The sequence below is a fragment of the Aythya marila genome (assembly GCF_965140915.1).
Source record: "Aythya marila genome assembly, chromosome: 2".
Classification (NCBI taxonomy): Eukaryota; Metazoa; Chordata; class Aves; order Anseriformes; family Anatidae; genus Aythya; species Aythya marila.
Window position 1 is genome coordinate 50583130 of NC_139043.1, and position 23315 is coordinate 50606444.

Here is a 23315-nt window from a genome sequence, read left to right on the forward strand (position 1 = left end):
GTTTTATGCTCATCTGTTGCCATCACACCAGCTTGCTTTTACTGCCTGAAATATGAATAGCATGTCTAGATAACTGAACTCTGGCAATTAGAAAATCAATTTAGTTAGTACGCTGTCATTTTTCTTTTTCTTTAAGCAAGGAGACCTTGTCAATTCTACCTGTCAATTGAGTTTGGACCAGATTGCTGAACATATCAAGGAAACAAAGTAAAATATGTTCCCTCTGTGGATATTTTCTCCCAAAGGAGCAGACTTTCATCTCCTCCTTTCCTTGCTCACAAGCACACCATGCAGGACCACAGTGCAAGCCTGTCCACAGGACCAGACTTTACTACTTTACTTTACCAGACTTTTACCAGACTTTACTACTACTTTACTACTGAGACTATTCCAGGGTTTTTGCTCAAGATACTGCTGTGAATGGGAATCACTAGAATTGCAGTTTTATGGATTTCCTGGCAGATAAGATAGTATTTATGAGTATCCTCAGCTTTTTCCTACATTTGTACCAATATGAAGTATAACTGGCAGTTACCCAATTTCATTATTCTGAGTTAGATGAGTCAATAAGTGTGGAAAAAGGAATGAAATGGGCAGCTACTCAACACACACACACACAAAAAAACCAAAAACAGATATTCAGAGGCCAAGAAAGTATTCATATGCTGATGACTCAATTTTTATAGCGGTGCATGCAACAAGAACAGGAAATATACTATTGAACCCTCTTATGACAACAACGTTGATGTGGAAGGGTAAAATACTGTTTTCACTGCTGCAACTTATAAAGCTGTAACTTTAGTCCTGGATTTCTGCAGAATACAATCACAAGAGGTTCCAAACTTATTAAAGCATACAAGGAGCATGCAGGGCTTCTGTAGGATACAGAATAAGTAAATGTCTTTCAAAGACTGTGTTAAGAAATGTACCTGACAGAAGGCTGACATTGGAAACTCTGTTGCCCTTTGACATACTGTGCATCTAAGTTTCATTCACCTCTACAGTGGTGGACTGCTCCTAGAGAGGGCAAGATAGGAGCTCCTCAATCCTCCTATAATGGCATAAAAACTTAAGTTTGATAGTGATTTTAATTCTCATTTTAAACCTGATAATCCAAATGCACATTTTTTTTGTTGTTGTTGGAATACAGCTGATAGCTGTCCTAAAATAAACTTTCTGAACTCAAAAATACAATTCATTACAACCTTTCATGAATATTTGCACAAGATACCCACTTCTTTACAAAGATCAGGAACTTCCTCTTACCTGCTGCTTGATGCTTGTCTTCTTGCATAGCAGAAGTTCCATGGAGGAGGCTCCTTGATGGGAGAGCAATGTATAATTCGATTGTTCCACAATGGCAATCGATTCTGGTTTTACCCACAGAAGCATGCTGTGGCTAGGCTATGTGAAATTATTTATGTCTGATTTTAACACATTGCAATAAATCAGTAGAAACTGAAAATTTAGCAGTGAATTTAGATTATTTCCACAATTTTCCATATGCAATCCTGGTAAATCTGTAGATAGAGACAGTAAATACTGCAATTTGACTGCCAGTTATGCTTCATTTTCTTGTAGGATGACACTTAGCAGTGGTCCACTAAATACTTCTGGTTTAGGTTCAAATCAATATAACAATGAATCCCTTCTGCCTACAAGTAAGGTATCAGTTGATTCAGGATCACAGGGCATGCAAGAAAACAGACACAAGCTTGATCATAAAAACAAAAGCATAAGTGAATGATTTAGTTCAGTACTATTTCAGAATCAGTTAAAGTTGAAAGGTTGTGGGAATGCAAACATATGCTTAGAGGGAAAAAAAGCAACAACAAATGAACCCAGACAAGGAGGTGTCTCTTTTTAGAGCTGGATGGGGAGGAGATAGGGAAGTACAGGAGGCTCAAATGTGTACCAAGTAATTTATTTCTCACAGAGCCAAAGCTGCTAACTGTTGTTAGGCTCTGTTTCATCCTTCTGCATCATTCAGACTGCCCTTTCTGCTTACTAGACAATCCAAGTAAGACAGAAGCAAACTAAGGCTGCTGCAGCATAACCAAGCTCTCATCTGCCTTTTTATTTCCTTAATACTACTGTAATACTTGGAGATTAAGATGTCCTTTGAGTGGGAACATCCTTCTCTATGTTATTGATTATCTGTGTGGTTGATTCAGTAACTTGCTCACTTGTTTCATTCTGCTGTTTCCTACTTAGACTCTGCAGACCATGTCACACATAGCCCTCTATAATCTCTTGTATAGAGATCTTGTGGTTAATGATTATTAGATGTTGGCTTTTATGGCTCATAAAGCCATTAGTGGATATCAAATTTAATACATTCAATGGGCATCAATGATGTATTTTATCTCTTGCTTTGAATTACTAAATTTCTGGAGTTTGCTGTATTAAAAATAACATCGCACAACAGAAGAGGCCTTTTAATTCTGCTTATTAGCAAATGGGAGTTTCTAACATTGCCCAAAGGCTACAGCAACCTGGCACTGCACAGCTAAAGGAGAGACACTGCAGCACAATAACTTCCAAGCACTGAGCAAATCCGCTCTACAGGAGAAGTAGCATTTTTGTTTTCAGGGAAGCAGACAGTACTTAGACTAGTACTTCCTTTCTGAAGATGCATCTTCCATAAAGCAAAATGAGGTGCTGGTAGCTTGGGTGAAGCAGCTTCTGCTGGAAAAAAGGATAAGAGAGAATGCAAGCTCACAGGGAAGGAATGGAATGGAGGTACTCAAAGAAGAAACAAATCGTCTAAACTTGCGTCATTAAATAGTATGTATTATTTACCGAATGCCATTGGATTGAGGAAGTTTCTTTGCAGGTCACAGTTTACTCATTTTCCCTAACCTGGAATAAGAAATGCTATAAGATTAGCAGATGTGTGACAAAACAGGGCAATATGTGGCAACCAGTCAAAGTACCCTCCTCCGCAAAATTGTGCACACCTGATCACTCCTAGAGTCCAGACAAAGGGGACTGCTTTTCTCCAGCTGTGATACTGGTGTGAAGTAGCTAGTGTAGTGAAATGAACTGCTCTAACGCACCACAGTAACCCCAGGAGTTACGAGCAGTTGGGAAGGGTGTCTGTGCAGCAAAGCATTCCAAGCACCATAAAACAGTTTTCCCCTTTACAGTATACTGTAATGAGATCTTAACTATGCAAAGTTAAATTTCCCATGATGTCAGGATTTCATCACATTAATTTCTTTCAGACCCCCAACTCACACAATGTGCCAAACAATTATGGTCCCTTTTGTTGTGTGTTTTATCGTCCCCAAGCTTCTCCTGTAATCTGTAACCCATTGCCAACTAACCATTTGTACACTCGTCCCCACAAACACCACCCAGGAAGGGAGTAGACACAGCATTTTATGCTCAGTTGAGCACAACTAGCCTGTTCTCACACTCAACAACAGATGGGACATTTAAAGCACACAAGTTGTAGGCATCAGTCTGAATCACACCCTGGTCACCAGCATGGAATTTCATTCCATTACCTACAACCAGCATTCAGCAAACCATCCAAAGCAGATTGTACTCCATAAAATGTCACATTAACACTGCTTTTCAAGAATGCTATCTGTTATCATTACTAAATAGTTCACACACACAAAAAAAAAAAAAAAAAGTTTGCCAAGAAGATGCTAAAATATTAGCCTTTCTCAATTTGTGGGAACTAATTCACATCCCCCGCCTCTCCCTGCTCAGTGAAATAAATGCTAAATCACAACCAACAGAAAGCAGATTTTTCCTCTTGATCTGGTTAGGTCTTGCCAGAGGAATCTTCATCTCAGAACCTTGGAATGGAGAGTAAGTATTCAGAAAACAGAAGAAAAGGGTGCAAAAAAGAGCACTAGCATGACTGTATGCAATATTTAGTTCCATTCTGTACTGCTAATGCATTTCTTTGGTGATGCTACTACTAAATAGTACCCTCTTGATCTTAAACATAGCACGTCCAGAGCCTTTTTTTTTTTTTTTTTAATATTTAATTTTGCCCCTCCCTCCCCCCCCATCTTCCTTGCCCTCTTCTCTCCTTTCCTATTCAACGTTAGCTCTTTGCACACAGGGGGATTCTGATACCCTTAATTAGCATTTTAATAATGAAGACTGCATGAAAAAGTTCATCTGCAAATACAAGACAAAGCCATATAAAGAGGTGCATGATGATGCACTGGCTCCTTGTTTTTGGGGACTGCACGAACCTGCACATCTCTGTCTACATTACTGTTGTACTTCATTCTGCCCTCAATCATGTATTTTAGTCACTCTGGATTTTTCTAGTGTTACATACAAAATGCAGTTTACTCTGAGGTAATGCAAGAGAGATCAACTAATCATTACAGGTACAGAAAGAGAAGGATGCATAAGACAGATGCTACGATCTGTTTTAGGTGATGATGTAGCTCCCACACTGTTACACAAGAATACCTCATGCTCTTTGATCATCACAACACCTCCACCACTGGAACACGTATCCTCACCTTCCTATTTCTTACCTAAATTTCCTAACAGGACCACATGGAAAGTTAAGCACATTATCTAAATGTTCTTTTAGCATCTGACATTGATAAAGGAAATTTGAATGAGCAGAGTGTTTAAGGGAGCGGAGAGAAGTCTGTGCACAGATGGTGAAAAGACCTACAAGAGGGTGTGGAACAGAGGAACAAAGAGATCTGAGGATCTTTTCTGCCATCAGCTTGATTAGCTTTTTGACTGGAGCACAGGCACTTTCATGACTTTTCAAACACCCGACTTGTCACAACACAGCACAATGAAATAGACCTACAACATAAATGATCCAAACCCAAAACAGCTTCCTAAGTGGGAGTTAACAGACAGTATACCAGCAGGTGCAGGGACATGATTATTTGTTATGACTTTTTTTTTTCTGGTACTATTCTTCTTTAAATAGGACTATTCATAATTCTTCTCCTTCCAATAGCTACTGAAGCATCTTTATTTATTTTAAACAAACAAACAAAAAGATTCACTTTAATATTAAGTATAAGCCTGCATGAATGAAATATGCAACTAAAAGACATTTAATGATACTTGCACAAATGCTTTCAAGCAATTATTTTAACATTAATTATCTAGTTATTATCTAGTGGATGAACTCTGCCTCTGAACAAGTCAAATGGTGTTTTGCAGCCAGTCCTCAACTCTGTGGGCTGTCTCCTGGTTCAAACCTGCTTTGCAGCTTTCACACTAATATTTTTCATTTGCACCCTAGCTTTACAAAGGCTTTACAGCTTCCCATTTTTTCCCCTCCGTTTTTGATTTCTAAATGCTCTTTGTTTCTATCTATACAATAAAACAAAGTACATTCAAAATAAAACGTGGGATATAAGTAATATGTGAAAATAAAACTCAGAAATGTTGCAAGCCATTTTTCCAGCAAAAGTACTGCATGTTCAAGAATATATAAATACAGAATTTAATAAACCTCACACAGACAGGCACACACCTATTTGCTCCTTCAGATTTTCAGAGTTCTTCTTTTATATTTGTCTTAGTCCCTGAAGTTACTTGCATCTTGCAGTTAAAGAAGATAGACTTGTTATTAACACACAAATGTTCATAGACATAACATCTTTACAGATATCCTCTGTGAGCAGATCAAGCCACTCTCCATATGTATTTAAATGTAGAGGAAGGCTGGAGTTTTTGAGTTGTCAGATCTGTGCCTGGGTATGAGGGGCTCTATTTTCACTCTTTGAGCAGCAAGAGATTAGCAGCTTGAAATCACTTTGACAGTTTCAGTTACTCTCTTGCATACCGCAGGGAGTTTTAATTCCAACCTGTGAAATTGTAATTGCTTCTCAAGAAGAGCGGACGGATTCTGGGTAATGGCCGCAGCCAAGCTCCATGTCAGAGTTGCCAGTTGCTGCCACCTCAAATATTACTTGCTGTTATTCAAAAATCATTCCAGCTTTCCATATGGGAAGTTGAACTGGGGAGCGAAACTAAATTAACAGAAGCTGTCAGATGTTCAGAGATGTGCAGGCAGTGATGTGACAGGGGTGGATGAACTCTCCTCAAAAGGTACCTTCTCCTTCCTCTTTCTTGCTTTATAGAACAAGCTTTATGTAAAACACATTTTATTTCACGCTCCTGTACTAAGCAAGTATACTATTAACTGAAAACTACAATGCAAAGTTTAAATGACAAATCTTAATGCACTTAATGTTTTTGCTAAAGATGTCTTTGCTGTCCAAGTCTTGTGGTTTGCAAGAGTCCTCACTGAAAACAGCCAAAGGGAACTCAGTGCTATGAGACAGAAAGAGAAATAATAGTCGAGGCTTCCTTAGTACCAAAAGGAAATCTACTCTGCTAAAAAACAGAACAAATGGCAACAAAAAAGGGCGTTGAATGTAGATTGCTTATTAGCCAGACACTCTCTCTAGTGACAAATATGTTTACGTATCTGGTAGAGCAAGATCAATTGACTGTTGAGAAAACTCTCCTGCAATATAGTCACTAATTTGGAGTGTAGTAGATTTCTCACCCACCCTTATGGCTTGTAAGGAGAGAATACAGGGTAGAAGTAGGGCTCAAACATAACACTGATGTAAAAATTAAAAACGCCACCTGGCCTGGCACTTAGAAGCATTCAGGGAGCCAAATGGGAGCAAAAATCATAGATCAAATGGGTCCAGGTCAACATGTTCCATAAAGGAGATACAGCCACTTTGTTTTACACTCCCTAAGGTTTCCCGGTGGGCTTCAATGGTAACTTCAACCACAGCACAGTTTGGGTTTTGCCTGAAGGTTCAGATGAGCTGTCTGATCAGAACCAACTTGTTCAGCTCAGTGGCTTTGAACATTTCAGGTGTAAACATATACAAAGAAATGAAAAACACTCTACTGCTCTACAATACAAAGTGTCAACAAGCCCTCTCAAAATTAAAAGGAAGGTAATAAAACACTTGATAAACAGTACTTCCTACTTATCAGAGGAAAGCTCAGTTTAAAAATATATTGCATCTGTGGACAATGTCATTTACAGACAAAGTCTTCTTCACCCTCTCCTATTCATTGCATTGTTTCTAAGAAAATACACCAGTTCCATTAAAGCCAGTTACACACAGAATCTAAATCACAAGCTTTGTAAATCTCTGTAACAGCTGATGCAATGAATCTGTAATTGCTACAATTAGATAAGCTAGAGTGGCTGACAGCAAGAGTGCTAAAGGCATAGCACATATCTGCATACTTTATTCCCATCAAATGCAAAAAATTGGCTCAGTTATAATGATTTTGTCAACTCATTATTTTCCTGAGAATCTTGTGATACATGGCACTTTCCTGCAAATTTCAGCACCTGGAGTCAAGTGGTTTTTTTTAATAGAATTTCAGATTTGTTAAAAATGTAAATTATTGATCGTTACATATTCCTGGTTGTAGGGAAAAATCTGGAGAGACAGAAGCAAAACAAGAGCACAGTTTTTGTTATTGCTGTTGTTTGCTTTTTCTTAAATCTCAAAATTTTTGAGTTTTGGCTCATGACCTTCAGTGGTTGCAATAAGAAATATAATATTCAAGTCAATGCACACCTAATTTCCTGAGGATGATCTTATTTGTTGATATAATTTACAGACTGTACTGGGAGCATCATGGTGGAACTTCTTGATTAATTTGCCTGTAACTGTGATAAATCCTCAACGTAAAAAGTACAAAGCATTCTTCCTAGCGGATTATTCATCTGCACTGTAGAGCCATGTTTGGAGCCCAGCTCAGTCTGTGCTAGATACTACATAAACATACTAAAAAAAGACAGCTCCTGTTTTTTAGGATTTAAAACAGACTTTGCAAGTGGAAGTTTGGAGGAAGATCCACAAAGGTGACAAGACAAGAACAAATAAATGATGACATGTATTAATGTCACTAATTAGAAATTTGGAGTGTGCAAAGCGTAGCCTCCCCACCATCAGAGCTGTATTGTCTTACAGTATGATCCAATATACAGCTAATATGAGATTCACATTTGGTGAATCTGAGCATTATACTAAGTCTATGGAGACTGTATTAAATCCATCCTTTAGAACTCTACCGCTAGAATCCCATCTTCCCATTCAATAATAAAAATAACTTTAAAACTATTTGTATGTAAAAAAATAATTCTTGTTGTATTAACAAAGCTTAGTAACTCACTCTGAAGTTGACAGAGGTAAGATGGCAGGCCAAAAATTCTTTCAGACATGACAGCAAAATCAATAGCAACAAATGACAAACTTTAATGGCCCAGCAGTGTTTGATTCTAATGTAAAAAGGCACACATCAAACCATCACACTGCATTAAGCAAAATCTTTAAGAAAGTTATAAATGTTCTACCCATAAAAGATTACCAACAATACTCAATGAAAAGATTTCTTATAAGCTTCAGGAGTTTCCTGTATAAAATTTTACCTGCCAGAGCAGTAATAAACCTGCCAGAGCAGTAATAAATAGAGTAAGCAATGCAAACATTGCATTGTTTTAGAAAAAATAGAAGAGGAGGAAAGATGCAACAAACTGTTCTGCCACACCAAGTTCTCAAACTTTGGCAGGTACATCTCCGTAGAGCTTATTAGTATTCTCTCCTATGAATAACAGGAAAGGCATGAGTCCAAATAGCACGAGTACAAATTATTGCCCAATTTATATCTTTTTTTTTTTTTTTAAAGAGAGAGACATGTGTTGGTAAAAGTGTTTCTTTTGAAGATTTTAAACAGCAATTTTATGTTTTCCTAAAAGCCTCATTCAGTTCACAGTTCTGTTTTCATCCCTCCATAGTAAAGCATGACAAGAACTGCCAGTAAAGCCAGGCTGACAGACAGTATCTTCAGTCCACTTCCTTCTTGTTGCCATGGGAGCTGCAAAGGCATCCAGGGGCTGAAGGACGTTTTCACTGGGATCTCAGCAGAAGGATGTCCTTTCCAGTTTGTGCCATTCCGTGGTGCGTGCCTGAACTCCTGTGAAGAAATGCATGTATTAAGATGAAACCGTGCTACGTATTTCTGATTGTATATGTCAAATACAGATAAAATCTCCCCTTTGCATTGAGGTTCAAAATGCCATCCCCTTTCAAGGCAAACAATTCAACTTGCACTGCATGAGCATTAGGTCGTCTGTTTTTATACAGAATTCTTACCAATGCCATACAAAGTCAATCTTTCTAACAAAATTAACTGCCAAATCAATGAAGCCATTACCAACAGAAACAAATCTCCAGTACTCAATGTCATCAAAGAGAGCTGTTCAAGGATTATTTTTTGTTTGTTTTGCTGCTAACTCACTACTCTCCCACGTTTGGTCTCTTCAAAAGAAATTTCTAACTAGTGATAAAGGGGACCACAACACAACAATCCTTTGCACAGCAGGGCTCTTCAGAAGTCAATCATCATCTCCTGGTGTGCCAGCTCAGTGGTGCTTGAAAATCCTCCCACAGGGCTTTTCCTTTCCCCTGACCCTCAGGAGGCAGCTGTGCTAAAACACTCACCTTCTCATTCAGCGTATTGCATCCGAGTTCCCTGCTGTGCCTGCCATTACCATTCTCAACCTGACTGCAAGTACTTAGATCCTCCAGAACGTGAGGACTTTTAACTGCAGCACAAGTTAGAGCCACTATTTCAGTTTAAAATCCAAGTGGAAAGAATAAACTCTTCTCTCTTGCAACCTTGTTCAGTTCAGCACACTAGCCATGTAGATACTCAAAAATGAAAGCGTTTCTTAAAAATGTAATCTGATGACATTTGCAAGAAGCGTATGTAGAAAAGAAAGTAAAAGGTGTAATTAAAGAAAGGTGGGATGATCTTGCAACATTTCGTTCTTCCTCCCTCTATTTCAATAATCTCATAGGAATTCAACTGAACTCAGCCTGCTTTTTAATTGCCTTGATTTTTTTCCAGGTACAAAAGGATTTTGATGAATCCATTTATTTTTCCTTCATATTTGGTAGAAAATAAGCAAAGCACCCAAAAAGTACCTATCTGGATAATGTTGTATTTCCAAGCAGCTGAAAAAGAGTCACGTGAAAGCCCAGACCAGATGCTTGACTCCCTTTTTGACTGAACATATTTCTGGACAAACTCAAAGAAATATCAAAGCTCCAAGACATATGCCTGCCCATGGAAGTGGGAGAGCAGAATTCAAACTGTATGCAACTGTGTCCCGTTCTCCATTTCAGGAATTATTATAGTAATTGTAGAAAAATACTAATGATTACTATTGGTTAGGTAAGCAAGCATCAAAGGGGCAAGTGACAGGCTGATGTAAGTGCTGTTCTAACATCTGAGGTACTTCTGGTTTAGGTCACAACTCACACAGATGGAAGGTTCCTGAATAGATGACCTATAGAAGGAGTGTGGCTTCTTATATGTACTGCACCCAGAAGATTATCAAATATGATGAATAATGGCTTAGCAATTACATACTCAAATTCCCTCAGGACCCACAGATGCATTTCACCAGGTCCCATGGACTTGTTCACCTTCGGGTTCCTCAGATGGTCTTGAACCTGATCTTCTCCTACAGTGGGTGGTTCTTCATTCTCCCAGTCCCTGCCTTCTGGGGCTTGAGTCAATTTGGCTAATTACAGCCAGACTCCAAACTCCTGATTGAATATTTCTAAACAGTTTGATAATCAGTAATGTCTTGAACATTTATTTGTACAAAACTACATACTGTCTGCCACAAAACAGATAAAATCACCAATATCTCGATACTCTGTAACTTCCTCCTCCATGCTCCTCTTCATGCTCAGCCTGATTTCCTGCATACCCATCTCTGTAAGACCAGGGATAGGCAGGAGAACATCCCAAACACAAGCTACAACTTGTAACAAGTTTTGAAGGACTTGACTTTTCCTCTTATATTTATTTGTTTTACCAACAGTTAAAAATATTTGTGTTTCATGTATATGTTCATGTGCTTATGCAGTATTGATTGCATGGGCACTTCATTTTTGTTTTGCAGTTTTTCTGATTTCCAATGTAAAACCAAATAGTTTCATCTTGTTAGAATTATTTTGATGAGGAATAGCTTACACTGCTCTTGTTTTCTGTTATATTGCTCTTATAAACCTCTATCGCATTAGGCAATGTACATATATTACACAGTACTGCGTTGTGCTACTAGGACAGAATGATGAAAGAGATTTTAGCAAGGTTTACGAAGTTCCTGTGGTGGCGGACCCTACTATCCTCACTGCCCATTGTCCCCAGTGCTACTTCATGAGAGTAACGCAGTGTATAAAGTTGTGAGCACTGTTTTCTTCCTTACTTTACCATATTTGTTGTAAATTGGATGATCATACTGGCACACTAAACCTATATCTTTTTTAAAAAAGCTTTCTTTCTGTATACGAGAGTGTCTCTAACAGTATTTTACCTATATTGAAACTTAACTGGGCAGGAGGTACGGTTCTCACAGTTTTACTATGCCTTTGTTTTCCTTCCTTCTACCTTGCATTTTGAACTCTGATGCATTTATTTCTACTGGCAGTCACATTTTCTAAAATGTTTGCACAAAATTCTTGGATTTGCACAGTGTCTCGGATCCTGTAAGAGACTGTCACACAGTTTAAACCAGAAGTTTTTATTTCAATAGATGCATATTACGGTTTTTACATGAAATGTTACTCCTATTACATTGCTAACCTGAATTCTTTACTAATTCTATAATGGATTAAGATATTTTACATGGACAAAAATATCGCAGTTTGCAAACTGAAGTGACCCTTTTCTTTAAGATGTACTTCACAGTTTATCACTTAAAACACTACTGCATTTCTATTTGATATTGTGCATCTCATCAGACGATCCTATCAAAAATGTTTGTGTTTTTTTTTTCAGTGGAAGTAACAAATATTTTTATCTAATCCTTATGTCCCAAGAACTAATTTCTAGTTTGCCCCAATACTCTGTCTTGCAAAACTGAAAATACCACTCCCTTTCTTGAAAATTTCTGTCCTCATCATTGCAGAAGATGCGCTGTGAAAAGGTTACATCTGGTTCCCTATAGCTGAAAGGCTCCTTTAGAAAATGTCAGTCTTTTGTCCACCCTGCAATTTGTACAACAGCTTTTAAAACCATGATAATCTCTCAGAGACGCCTGCAGGTAGATGCCTTTTCCCAAGAGTCTGTTCTGCAGCTCTGTATGACACAGCACAGAACTCTCAATGGAAAGAAAAAGACCTGGGCTAAACTGAACTGAGAGTGCAATTCTTGTACTCTCTCAAGCCTGAGCGAAGGGCTGGAGTGGCCCTTACAGACTGCAGTCTGCAAAACACTGAACTGCCTGTCTAGACTATAATCTGTTCTTACTAGCATACAACTATCACGTTACCAGGTGTGCTAGTGGAAAACACTGCATATACATTTTTGTTTGGGCAAAAAGCCCTTTTGTAGGCTCCATTTGAGGAAGTGGTTTTCAGGTAAAGCATACAGTACATGCTGTAGTATATGTTGCATGCATAGAAAAGGAAGTGAGAGTATGGTGTTATGTAAACCAAAACTAAAACCCTGTATTCTAGGATAGACGAGACAAATTACAGTAGCTTCTCTGGACTGTTATATCACCTTCAGTGTTTGCAGTACTGAAGCACTAGATTGTCCCATAATTGTTTTTTTTTTTTTTTTTTTCGCTAAAACTCTCCATCTACTGTGCCTTGAAGAATTACTCAAGACACCTGCAGAACATCTTTCATAAAAACAACTTCATGAGAGCTCTGTTACGCATCACTGATGTAAAAAAGCTTGGGTGGAGGCACAGATCTCATTTGTTGAACTGGCAGTTACTCTGGTTCACTCCCTCTGTGCTCTGACTTTATCAAAGCATTAATTCTGTAAGGCCCTTATTTGTATCTCTAGGTGAAATGTTTGTATTGTATTTGCTTTTCAAAGACTCCTCAAGGTATTTCTGCATTATTCTGAACTGATAATGCTGCTAATATTTATCACACAGAATCAGTAGTAAGAGCAACAATTTCTTTACCTGAGCTCACAAACACTTCTGTAGCTGCAAGACTTGGGAAGATTAGCATAATGATTCAGTGCAGTGGAATTTAGAACTAAATCCAAAGACTCTTTTTTATCTGAAAAATACTTGGAGAAAATATTAAAGAAGCTTCCAGAAATATTTATTCATACTAATTTAATCCTTGCTCAGCCATAAACTCTTGGGTAGACTTGTTCTTAATAAATAACACTTCTCTCACTAGAAAGGACCACAATGAAGGAGAAGGTACTCTAAGATTTAAACCTCCATACTGTTAATCAAAATGGGGGGAAGAGAAGTAATTATCAAACTGAAATGCAAAGATGACACTTTGAGCTAAGCATCTTGTATTTTCATGGAGGGAGCCTTTCATCTTGTTTTGGCAGCCACTAAGTAAACACAAGACTTTGCTAATAAAGTATAATATAAATTATTAAACCATGTAGTGCATGATTAAATGCATTTCAGATTATTTTTTGAATAATTCTGCCTTGACGACTGCCAGGAGTTATATATTTTGTGTAGTCTTGCACAGACCCATTGATTGGTGTCTTTCTGAAGCTCCAGTCCCAGACTTAAACTGCTGTGCTTGAAAGAAATATATAATCACGTCAAAACCTAAGATTTGGCATCTGTCGATCACAGCCTAGCTTTTTGTAGGATCTCACTTTATGTTAGTCAACAAAGACATGATAGCAACTCTTTAGCTCTGAGCTGTTTTAATAGATTCAAAATATTTCTTACATGCAAATTTGTTTTATGGCTCAGGGGCACTGTTAGAGCTTGAAGTGTTAGCTAACTGCTGTGAAAAACTACTTGACTAAGCATATCTCAAGATAAATTAGACTTCTGAATCTTTTAGCCCAACCAAATACATCTTACACACTTACACCACTGGGTTTAAAAACATGGACTTTTATATAATCATGCATAACAAGTGTGTGCGACAAATTAGAAGAAAACATGTTAAAATATGCATTACATATCCTACTGTGCCAGTTGAAACTCTGGGCTATTACACTTTGGAGGCATTTTTCAGATTTAAAAAACAAACAGATACTGCAGGTCACACAGATTACACACTGGAAAAATATGTAAGTTGAATTTTATTGAATAGGTCCGGAAGACATGGTTAGTTCTGTAGGTATTAAGAGAGTTCCTTTGATTTATTACTTACTAAATTCTAGAAGCCTCTTTCTGCAACTGTGGAGCATTGATCTCAAAGCAGAAAATAAATGGCAGACAGCATATTTTTTTTCTAATGGAATTACATGATAATTCTGATAAGAAACATCCCTGCCACCATGTATCCCAATAAATGCACAGCACTATGTTGTTAGAGAAAATGCCATCTACAAGCACGCTTGCATCTGATGTTATCATCTGATATAACATTCCTAGGAGCTCACTGATTCCAAAATACACGTGGAATTTACATGTTAATTTTAAGAAATAGGAAACCTTGACAAAATAATTAAAGAAACCAGTCACTTTTGCAAATGTAACTTCATATTGTTTCTTATTTTTGTGTGCATATATATGTGTGTGTGAGTGCAAACATGGCAAATGATCATGTGCTTTAATATATTATGGAGAGAATAGAACTGAACTAAAGGATAAATACAGATTTAATATTAATTTCTCAGTAAATATTTGGGGTTTTAGTGATAATTAGGATTCTTCATCTGATATCCCCAAATCATTATCTCTGAAGTTATAGCAGGATAATAAATTGATCACAGCATTAAATAGCTGTCACTAGTCACTAAAACTGTTTTACAGTCTGCCATAGGATGCCAGAATAATTCTGACTGCATCTAGTCCATCTTCCTGCTCAAAGAAGGGTCAGGTATGGCCCAGTCAGCTCAGGGCTTTAACCAGTTGGGCCTTGAAAACCTTCAAGGACAGAGACTAAATTACATCTCTGGGCTGTTGTTTTTCCCATGAAGACAGTCTAGCAGTTGAACATTTCTCATTATATCCAGTTTGAACCTCTTATTTCATCTTATGCCCGTCACCACTGTGAAGCATGCGTTTCTGTCCTCTCAGTAATCTTCCCATAGGCACTGGGAGACTTCTGCCAAGTTCTCCTGAAGACACCCCTTCTCCAGTCTTGAACAAGTCTTGTCCATCAGCCTCTCCTCACAAGCCAAGCACTCTAGCCCCTGACCATCCTGACAACCTCACACTGAACTCATTTCAGTTATCAATCCAATATTTACATCAAGATGGCCCTATTGAATCAGGTCAACAAAACTCCTTAGCCGCTGAACCATGGTCAAATACAAGCTTAAAATACCTGCCTGGATGCGTTCCTGTGTGACCTGATCTACGTATTCCTGCTCCAGCAGGGGGATTGGACTAGATGATATTCCAAGGTCCCTTCCAACCCCTAACATTCTGTCATTCTGTGTAATACATTTAATAATGGGAGGATATGCAGAGACTGACTTGAAGCTCATCTTCGTTACATCTGACAGTTTGTTCCAGGTTTGTCATTCCCTACGGTGATCAACTTTAACTATGGCCCTTCCCTGGCCTGCATAGCAAGTCAGCAAAATCTTGTTTCTTACCCAGTAATACTTCCATGATCTGTCTGGCTCCTTTGGTCAGCACAGTAGAAATACCTTTCCCATTTCTCAACTTGATCAACACTACTATCTCCTATCTGCCCTGTTTTCTTTCTACTTCTCCCCACTTCCCTCCTGCATTATCTGACCATATAGGCCCTCCTAATAAAAATAAATAAATAAATAAACAGAAACGTCAATAGGAATAGAAATTTGGAATGATATCCTGTATAATGATTTTCTGTCCATGTCACACAGACACACCTCTAGAACATCCTCCTCCTACATTAACAATTAATTCAAACTTTAACATTCCCACATTCCCATGTAAGAGTCTAACAGAAATCAACTCTTCCTTTATAAGTTACTGCACTTGAACTCACCATTACTGTAAGGCTGCGCTGGTACTTTCCCTTGGCAGACATCTCTTTGCTCTCTTCTGTGTTCTTACCTAAGGGTAAGGTTCTGAGGTTCTTACCCTTAGAATCACAGAATCATAAAATATCCTGAGTGGGAAGGGACCCACAAGGATCACTGAGTCCAACTCCTACTTCTTTTTCATCAACAGTCTTTAAGGATTAGTAGTCCCTCAATGAACCCTCAAAACTCAAAATGTAGTTAAAAGCTAGAGAGAAGGCTATGTAGCTGGGGTTTATTAAATGATTTTCTTTGTGATGTACACTTTGAGGAAGAAGGAAACAACTAAAAAGATCAACTAACAAAAGAAACAAAAAGAGTAATAACAAACAACTAAAGAGAGACAAGCCAAAAACACCTCCAAAACATTTAAAACATAATCTTGTGCTGCTTTGCATTATACTCACTTGTTTTAGCTTGTTTCTTTATAGGTATCTATAAATCCTTCCAGCCAGGAGTTGACTCTTTTTTACATATTAATATTTTGTGCTACTATTAAACTTAGTGACACAGTATCCTCCTGCTATACAAAACATGCATTTTCAAAATAACCTGTCATTCACAATCAGAAGCAACATTTTGAAGAATAGTCAGTGTGACGTCTGGATTCTGAGCTTTTTTCTTAACAAGGTGTGTGGGGTGTCAATCACTACACCAAGGACCTCACATCACAGGAAAAAAGTGACATGCAAGCTGGCATTCCAGTTAGGATTTGCAACCACAAGAGAACTGAGGGAGCTTCTAAGCGGAAGACTTTTGTGATTCAAAAATCACAGTCATCTAAGTAATGAAATGAAGAATGAATCTAGGAGCACAATGTGGACAAATTCAGGAAGGGGATCTGTCACTATTTATTTCCCTGTGCATAGCACAGTTTTATAAAGGAGATGGCAGGTGCTTGCTCTGGGCACTTATCTGATAATTAGTTGGCTAACAGACAAATCTGCTTTCTAGAGATCACCAGCAAAGGATTCGTGGCTTTGAAAATATATTACAGTGAATTACAGAATATACATTTACTTGTAATAACAGTGGATACCATTTTTCCAAAGTCAGTGAGCATACCATGGCCTGTCTTAGTGCATGCTGTTCTTTAAAGGATCATACAGATATAAATATACATATATTTTAATATTTTAAGGTTATGCCTACAATGCAACAATTTTGTTGGTATATTTTGTTTGATGACAACAGAATGACAACAAATTAGCAGTATGTGAATGTTATATATAGATTCCACTACAAATTAGATTATTAAATGAAGTATGATATACTTCTTATACCATAAGCCTTTAGAGACCATCACCTTTTTGCTTTCCTTTTAAGCCTTGAAATAGCAATGACAATTATATGGAGATCATCAATAGCTACAGGCAAAGAAACAAAAGGTTTCCATCAGAAAGAATATCCTAGTAAAATGAACAGCTGGATCTGAAAATATATATTAATGCCACAACAACCAATATAGCTGAATGATACTCACATATCAGCAGTGAAATGAGTAATACTGCTTTTACTTGGAAGTGAACTCTATGATCATATATTAAAACACCAATTTTAAGAGGAATTCTATACTCCTAAATAGTAGAAAGCGTAAAATACTCAAAGTCATTCTAACCATTGTTATTTGCAAAAAGCACTGTGATAAATATTCAAGAAATATCTCAAGGGACATGCTCTCAAAATCAGGAAGAGTTTACAAAAGATCTTTCATATGGCACAGAGTAGAATAAAATGATATATGTACATGTTCTTGACTAAAGCCTTCCTCTTAATCCTGGAGTATGTCAGAATCCTGAATTTATGGTGTTTTTACCTATTTCTGTAGAACCGAGTATTACAAACAGAGCATTCCAAGGAGGCTTCTACATTGTATTAAAAGACAATCCTTCTTACACATCCCTTCTTACACTCCAGCCTCATGGATAATAAACATGGTAGGAGATGAGCAATAATAATATTTAGGAATTATATTAGTTTTCAGAGTTTCAAATTCTATACCAGGATGTAGCTGTGGGTTCTATTTGCCTCCCTCATTTTACAGGTAGAGAAACAAAGATTAAAACGTGTCTAGAGCTGTAACTGAAGTCAGCTATATGGGTCTCTACAACTCCTGTCTTAGATTCCAGCTGTCAACAGAAGCCAGCGTAGCCTCTAAATCCTTTTATCTCTGTGAAGCCTAAGATGTCTCCTGACAAATTCTCCTGCATTAATTTTCATGGACTTTTCCACCCAGTATTAAATACTTCCAGTTGCTGAGACTGTAGATGTACAGCAAGCACAGCTGGAATCAGTCCTCTGTGAAAAGGAGCATTTCATGCAAGTCTGACATCTAACAGCTAATAAAGCATGACCGATCCTGACCAACTTTGTGGGTTCAGTGGCAATACAAAGGTTTGCTTTTCATATTGTCATGGCCTCTTTCCTTTAAATATCCTTAGTTGTGTTAGGAGGTCTCCCACAGTGCCAGTTAGCATACTTCTGAGCACCTGAGGGAGCGTCTTGAAATCTGAGTCTCCTTTTTTAATTTCCCACTCAGCCAAGTTCAGCTGCAGTTAATGGAGGACTCTCTCATGGAAACATCAAACACTGGTTACTGTGATTAGGCAAACCTAACTGCTCTAACACAATCTCTGTATCCCAAGTCTCTGCAAATGATTCATCAGCCATTCTCCACAATGAAGATTACATGAGAAAAAACTTTCTTGGCTTGCTGTGTATTTTATGCTAGATAATCATGATAGCACCTTGGCGCTCTGTCTAAGACATCAAAGAACAGTAAGTATCCAGTCTACAGGCCGTAACGAATATCTACCCTCAGGAGAGCATTTCTATCTTTCAGAGGGTGGTCTGACTAGACGACCAACTTTTCTATCTGTAAAGGATTGAAGAGCATAAGCATGAACTTGCACCTTATCATGCTTAAATACCAACAATTTGTACCTCAGCTGAGAGCCTCCAGTGAATCGATGGGACCTCAATCTTCTTCTACACGGGTTTTGCACAGTGTGCTCTATCAGTTTTTACCTTATAACTCCTAGAGGTAGGTAATGAGGAGAAAAATCAGTTCCCCTGGATTTAACTATGAGGAAATAAGCAATAATTTCATTTTTTTTCCTCAAGACTTAATACTTTGGAGTTAATTTCTCTTAAATGCTGAAGAGTCATTGCTGCAATATGCTTGAACACATGCTACAAAATGTTTAATAATTTGTAAATATCTGGTTCCAAGCACTTTAAACTGACTCCCATTGCATTTCTTCACTATACTGACCTTTTAGTGGACACTGTGAACATCTTTCTCTGCCTCATCTCCATGTGTGAAACGGGAAGATTAAAGCTGCATTTCAGAAGGATAATGTAAATGCAAGCTTAATATTGTTTCTGAAGTACTCAAAAGTAATGGGAGTCATAGGAAAGGTTAGAAAGAAATTAGTAACTCCCTTGAGAGTGAGATTTGAACTGTACATAGTAAATAACAGTACTATTACACAATGGACAATGAAGAGGAAAAAATATCCAACAATTGCTTATTAAATGAATAGTCTCAGCTCTATGCAAAGAAGGAAACGAATCTCTGTGTGTAAAAATAGCGCATAAACACATTATTAGAGGCTGAAACATAATATGGTTGGCATCTACATGGAAAAGAAGAACTGAAATGCTAGAATTTCCTTACTTCAGAGTACTTCACTTTACACTCCAAATAATTTGTGCACATACGTACATGAGAAATGTCATTCTTAATTTCTTCTTGTTATCACATATCATAGGTCTTCAGTGTCCTTTCTCTATACCTAAAAGGATACTGGTCTGTAGAACACAACACATGATATTTCAGTACCGTTTACTTTTACCTTTTGGTGTTTAGTTGTTGGTTTGGTCTCTAGGTGAATATAAGCAGTAACTGGAATCGACTCCCAAGGAAGCCAACTTAGTTAGTTGTATACTATTAACTTTTGATCCTACTCACCCATTTCATCAATGGAAGAGTAATCCATTAAGTTTCATAAATGTCAAAGGCTCATAGAAGAAAGAGATCTAAATCAGTGCTCCCATTGAGGAAAAGGTCAAAGCATACTCTCAACAATCTGTGTTTTTTGCCGTCATCCTCCTGACCTCCTGCACTCTATCTCTAAATCACCTACGTTAATTACACAAACCAGCTATAATACATTTTAATCCACAGATCGGTCAGAGAAGATAGGAAGGATGCAAAGAGGAAGCTGCGGTTTTTGTTGCAGAAACATGGAAAGAACCATAGGACTCAAACCATGGGAAACCAGGCTTCATTTCAACTACTCAGTTGTTCATTCTCTAGCTCTGTGAACGCAGCTTTCTTGCACAAAGACTGTCTTTGCGTCATAGCGCTTCAAAGCTAAATGCAAGACCAGATGAAAACTGGATAAAAAATAAATACGAGAGGGAGGGAGGGAGGGAGGGAGGGAGGGAGCGGAGGAAGTAGTACCGCTTAACACAAGGAGCAGTGTTTTGACAAACTAGTTTGTTCATAAATATCAACAGTTTGCACTTCACATTTCCCCTCAGCTTTCCACAGCTGAAGGATCTATCTGACTAGATACTACCATTATACAGAAATGTATGATAGGAGAATGATTTTACATAAGAAATTGTTGCAAATGTATTTCTTCTACTTTTGAGATTTGGCATGTTAGGCCTAAATTAAAATGGCCACGAGCTTCTATCAAACACGGTATCAATAGTTGCAGGCCATTTCCTTATAAATGAGGAAAAGATAAGGTTCTTATGACAGATTGATAGGATTTATAAGTGAGTGAAATTCCTTTCAAAAATTTTCTCCTGCTTCTCTGAAACCTGTATAATCTTTCATAAAGCTAGGAAATAGTAAGATGCACACTGCTTTCACAGAAATAAATGAAGAAAATCTAGGATGCACACGAATAGAAGATGACCTGAAAATGGCAAATAAATACAAGATGCCTACAGAGGTGGTAATCACAAGCCCACAGAACGGTAAGTATAGGACTTAATTTAGTCTTTAACAAACTGACGGATTTGAATTTTAAAATGCTTTATGTCTCTCTCCATACTAAAGCTTAACAGCACTAGAACAGGATTTTTATGGTACAAGATACTCTCACACGCATATATCTATAATTCATTCCTTTCCAGCTATTAAGGGCTACACATCTGGCTTTTCCCTCTGGTCCTGTGGCAGAATCTGATTATGCTGCAGAATGTTAAGCACTCCTCACTGAAAAAAACTAATGAACTAATGTTTCTTTGAACAGAAATACTTGTTGAATAGTTCAAAGAGGAATAGAATTTTTGTCATTCTAAGCAGTATTTCCATTACTTTAATAACTCTATGTCAGAAATATTTTTTTTTGTATGATAATTATGCTATCTGCACTTATCAGAGATTTTGTATGTGGGAATTGCAAAATAGTTTCCATACAGATATGAGAAAGCATAGACAGATGGACTAAAATGACTTACAATCATATATGAACTCATGTCAAAACAAGGATAAGATTTAAAAGAAAAAAAAAAAAAAAGAAAAAAAGCCTCTAATCCTCATAAGAAGACCCCTTCTTGAGGACCAGAAATCCATCTGGTCAGTATTATGCATAGGTACTTCTCAGTTATTTGATTATGATTTCTTTTGACAAAAGGAAGTGATGAAATGTACTGCCTACACACCTTTGTTCCATCAAAAGTGTCTTCACAAAAATTTTCAAGCAACCCCAATTCAAAATGGAGCACTTGTTCAAGTTCTTCCTGAGCACAAATACATACGTATATACATATATGTATATATATATAAAGAAGAACCTATCAAGTTAAAAGCTATAGAATTTAGTTATTTTTTATATATAGTATCATTGCAAGGAACACAAGGCTACACTGAATCTAAAGAAAAAGAATATTAATTTTCATAGGGCCTTTTCCTTTTTATTTTGCCTTTAAGATCTGGATATCCAGACAGTCATGTTTCATTTCTTTCACTATTTATCAAACCCATATTCATCTCATTTTGTAATACAGGGTAGTCAATCCTTTTTGATAGGCCATGAATCTACTTATGAGCCTTACACTGCTATGCCTTGCCAATTACAAAACCTGGCATAAATTCATCATGTGATTAATAGCTACTAGTTCTTCTTCTCCACACATTACATATGCTCCAACATGTATGACTCTGTCCTGGTGTCCACTGGAAAAGAGGGTGTATGTTGTACCAGGCTGGAGGCTGGCCATTTCTGCACTAGAATAGTGACATGCAACTGTAGAGATGGCTTTTTTACAGGCCAAGTCCCACAGAACAGTTTTCTACTGGTAAGGCCAGGTAAAAAAGGCAAAATAAAAAGTGTTATACAGAAGAAGTTGACAGCACAATAACATCAGCATTCATTATGTGACTTGGTGACTTATGCTGAGCTGGAAGATGGAAACTATTTTCTTACAGAATGATGAGTTATGTAGGTCAAATATGGTCTGCCTTCAGGCCCTTAATTATTTGTGATTATCATCACCCAGAACAACTACAAATGTGAATTTATTTTTAAGAAATATTTATCACTGAAATCTTCTCAACTTTATGTTTTTTATTTTACAAACAGCCCTTCTCTCCAACAAACTACTTAAGAAAAATATGTAATATTTCTTGCTCACATTGATCGCTTAGACAGACAAATATTTCAACTTTGTTTTTGACTTTACACAAATATATCTTAATAAAACTGATTTCATGACAGTGTTTGTGACTTCAACAATTAAAAGGTGAAGCACCACTGAGTCCATACATCTCCCTAGCCATAATTCCAAAGTCTCAGTTTTTGATAGTACCTGGGATGAAAGAAGTACGTTCTAGTTTTTCAAAGATCATAATTTTATTATTGCGCCAATCCTGGGTTGTCAACCTGACTCAGGTAAACGAAATGAATGCAAATACTCTGAAATTTTAACATGCTGTGGACTTAACTTTCAAACACATAAAAACTGTGATTGAAGCTCTCTGACTCTTTCAGAACCTCAAAATATGGAGTGTTTCTGATGCATACCCGCAAAACTGCTTAGAGCAAACTTCCAGTGAAAACATACAATAACTAATGAACAAGCTTGGGAGTCCATTTTAATGTAAAAGAAAGGCATAACACCTAAATGGCCATGCAAGCAGATGGAGCACTAATTTTACTTCAGTGGGAATATTTATGAGATTTGGGTTACATACACAAACCATCACACCACCACCACCACCTCTTATACTCTACCAAGTTTTCAGTTCAAGCTTCTGCCCTCCCTAAATTGGATTAGAAAATTATATCAAACCTCTTTGTACTTTCTGG

General features: G+C 37.4%; 1 protein-coding gene across 3 annotated transcripts in view; it reads right to left on the bottom strand.

The window, feature by feature from the left end:
- Nucleotides 1-4780: 4780 nt before the first annotated feature.
- CDKAL1 (CDKAL1 threonylcarbamoyladenosine tRNA methylthiotransferase) overlaps nucleotides 4781-23315 on the bottom strand; it is a 427133-nt gene continuing 408598 nt past the window's right edge. For all 3 annotated transcript variants that reach the window (XM_082753985.1, XM_082753986.1, XM_082753987.1), the window contains one exon: nucleotides 4781-8973. In XM_082753985.1, the coding sequence (XP_082610111.1) occupies nucleotides 8767-8973 (207 nt within the window). In that variant the 3' untranslated portion in view covers nucleotides 4781-8766. The remainder of the gene's footprint in view (nucleotides 8974-23315) is intronic.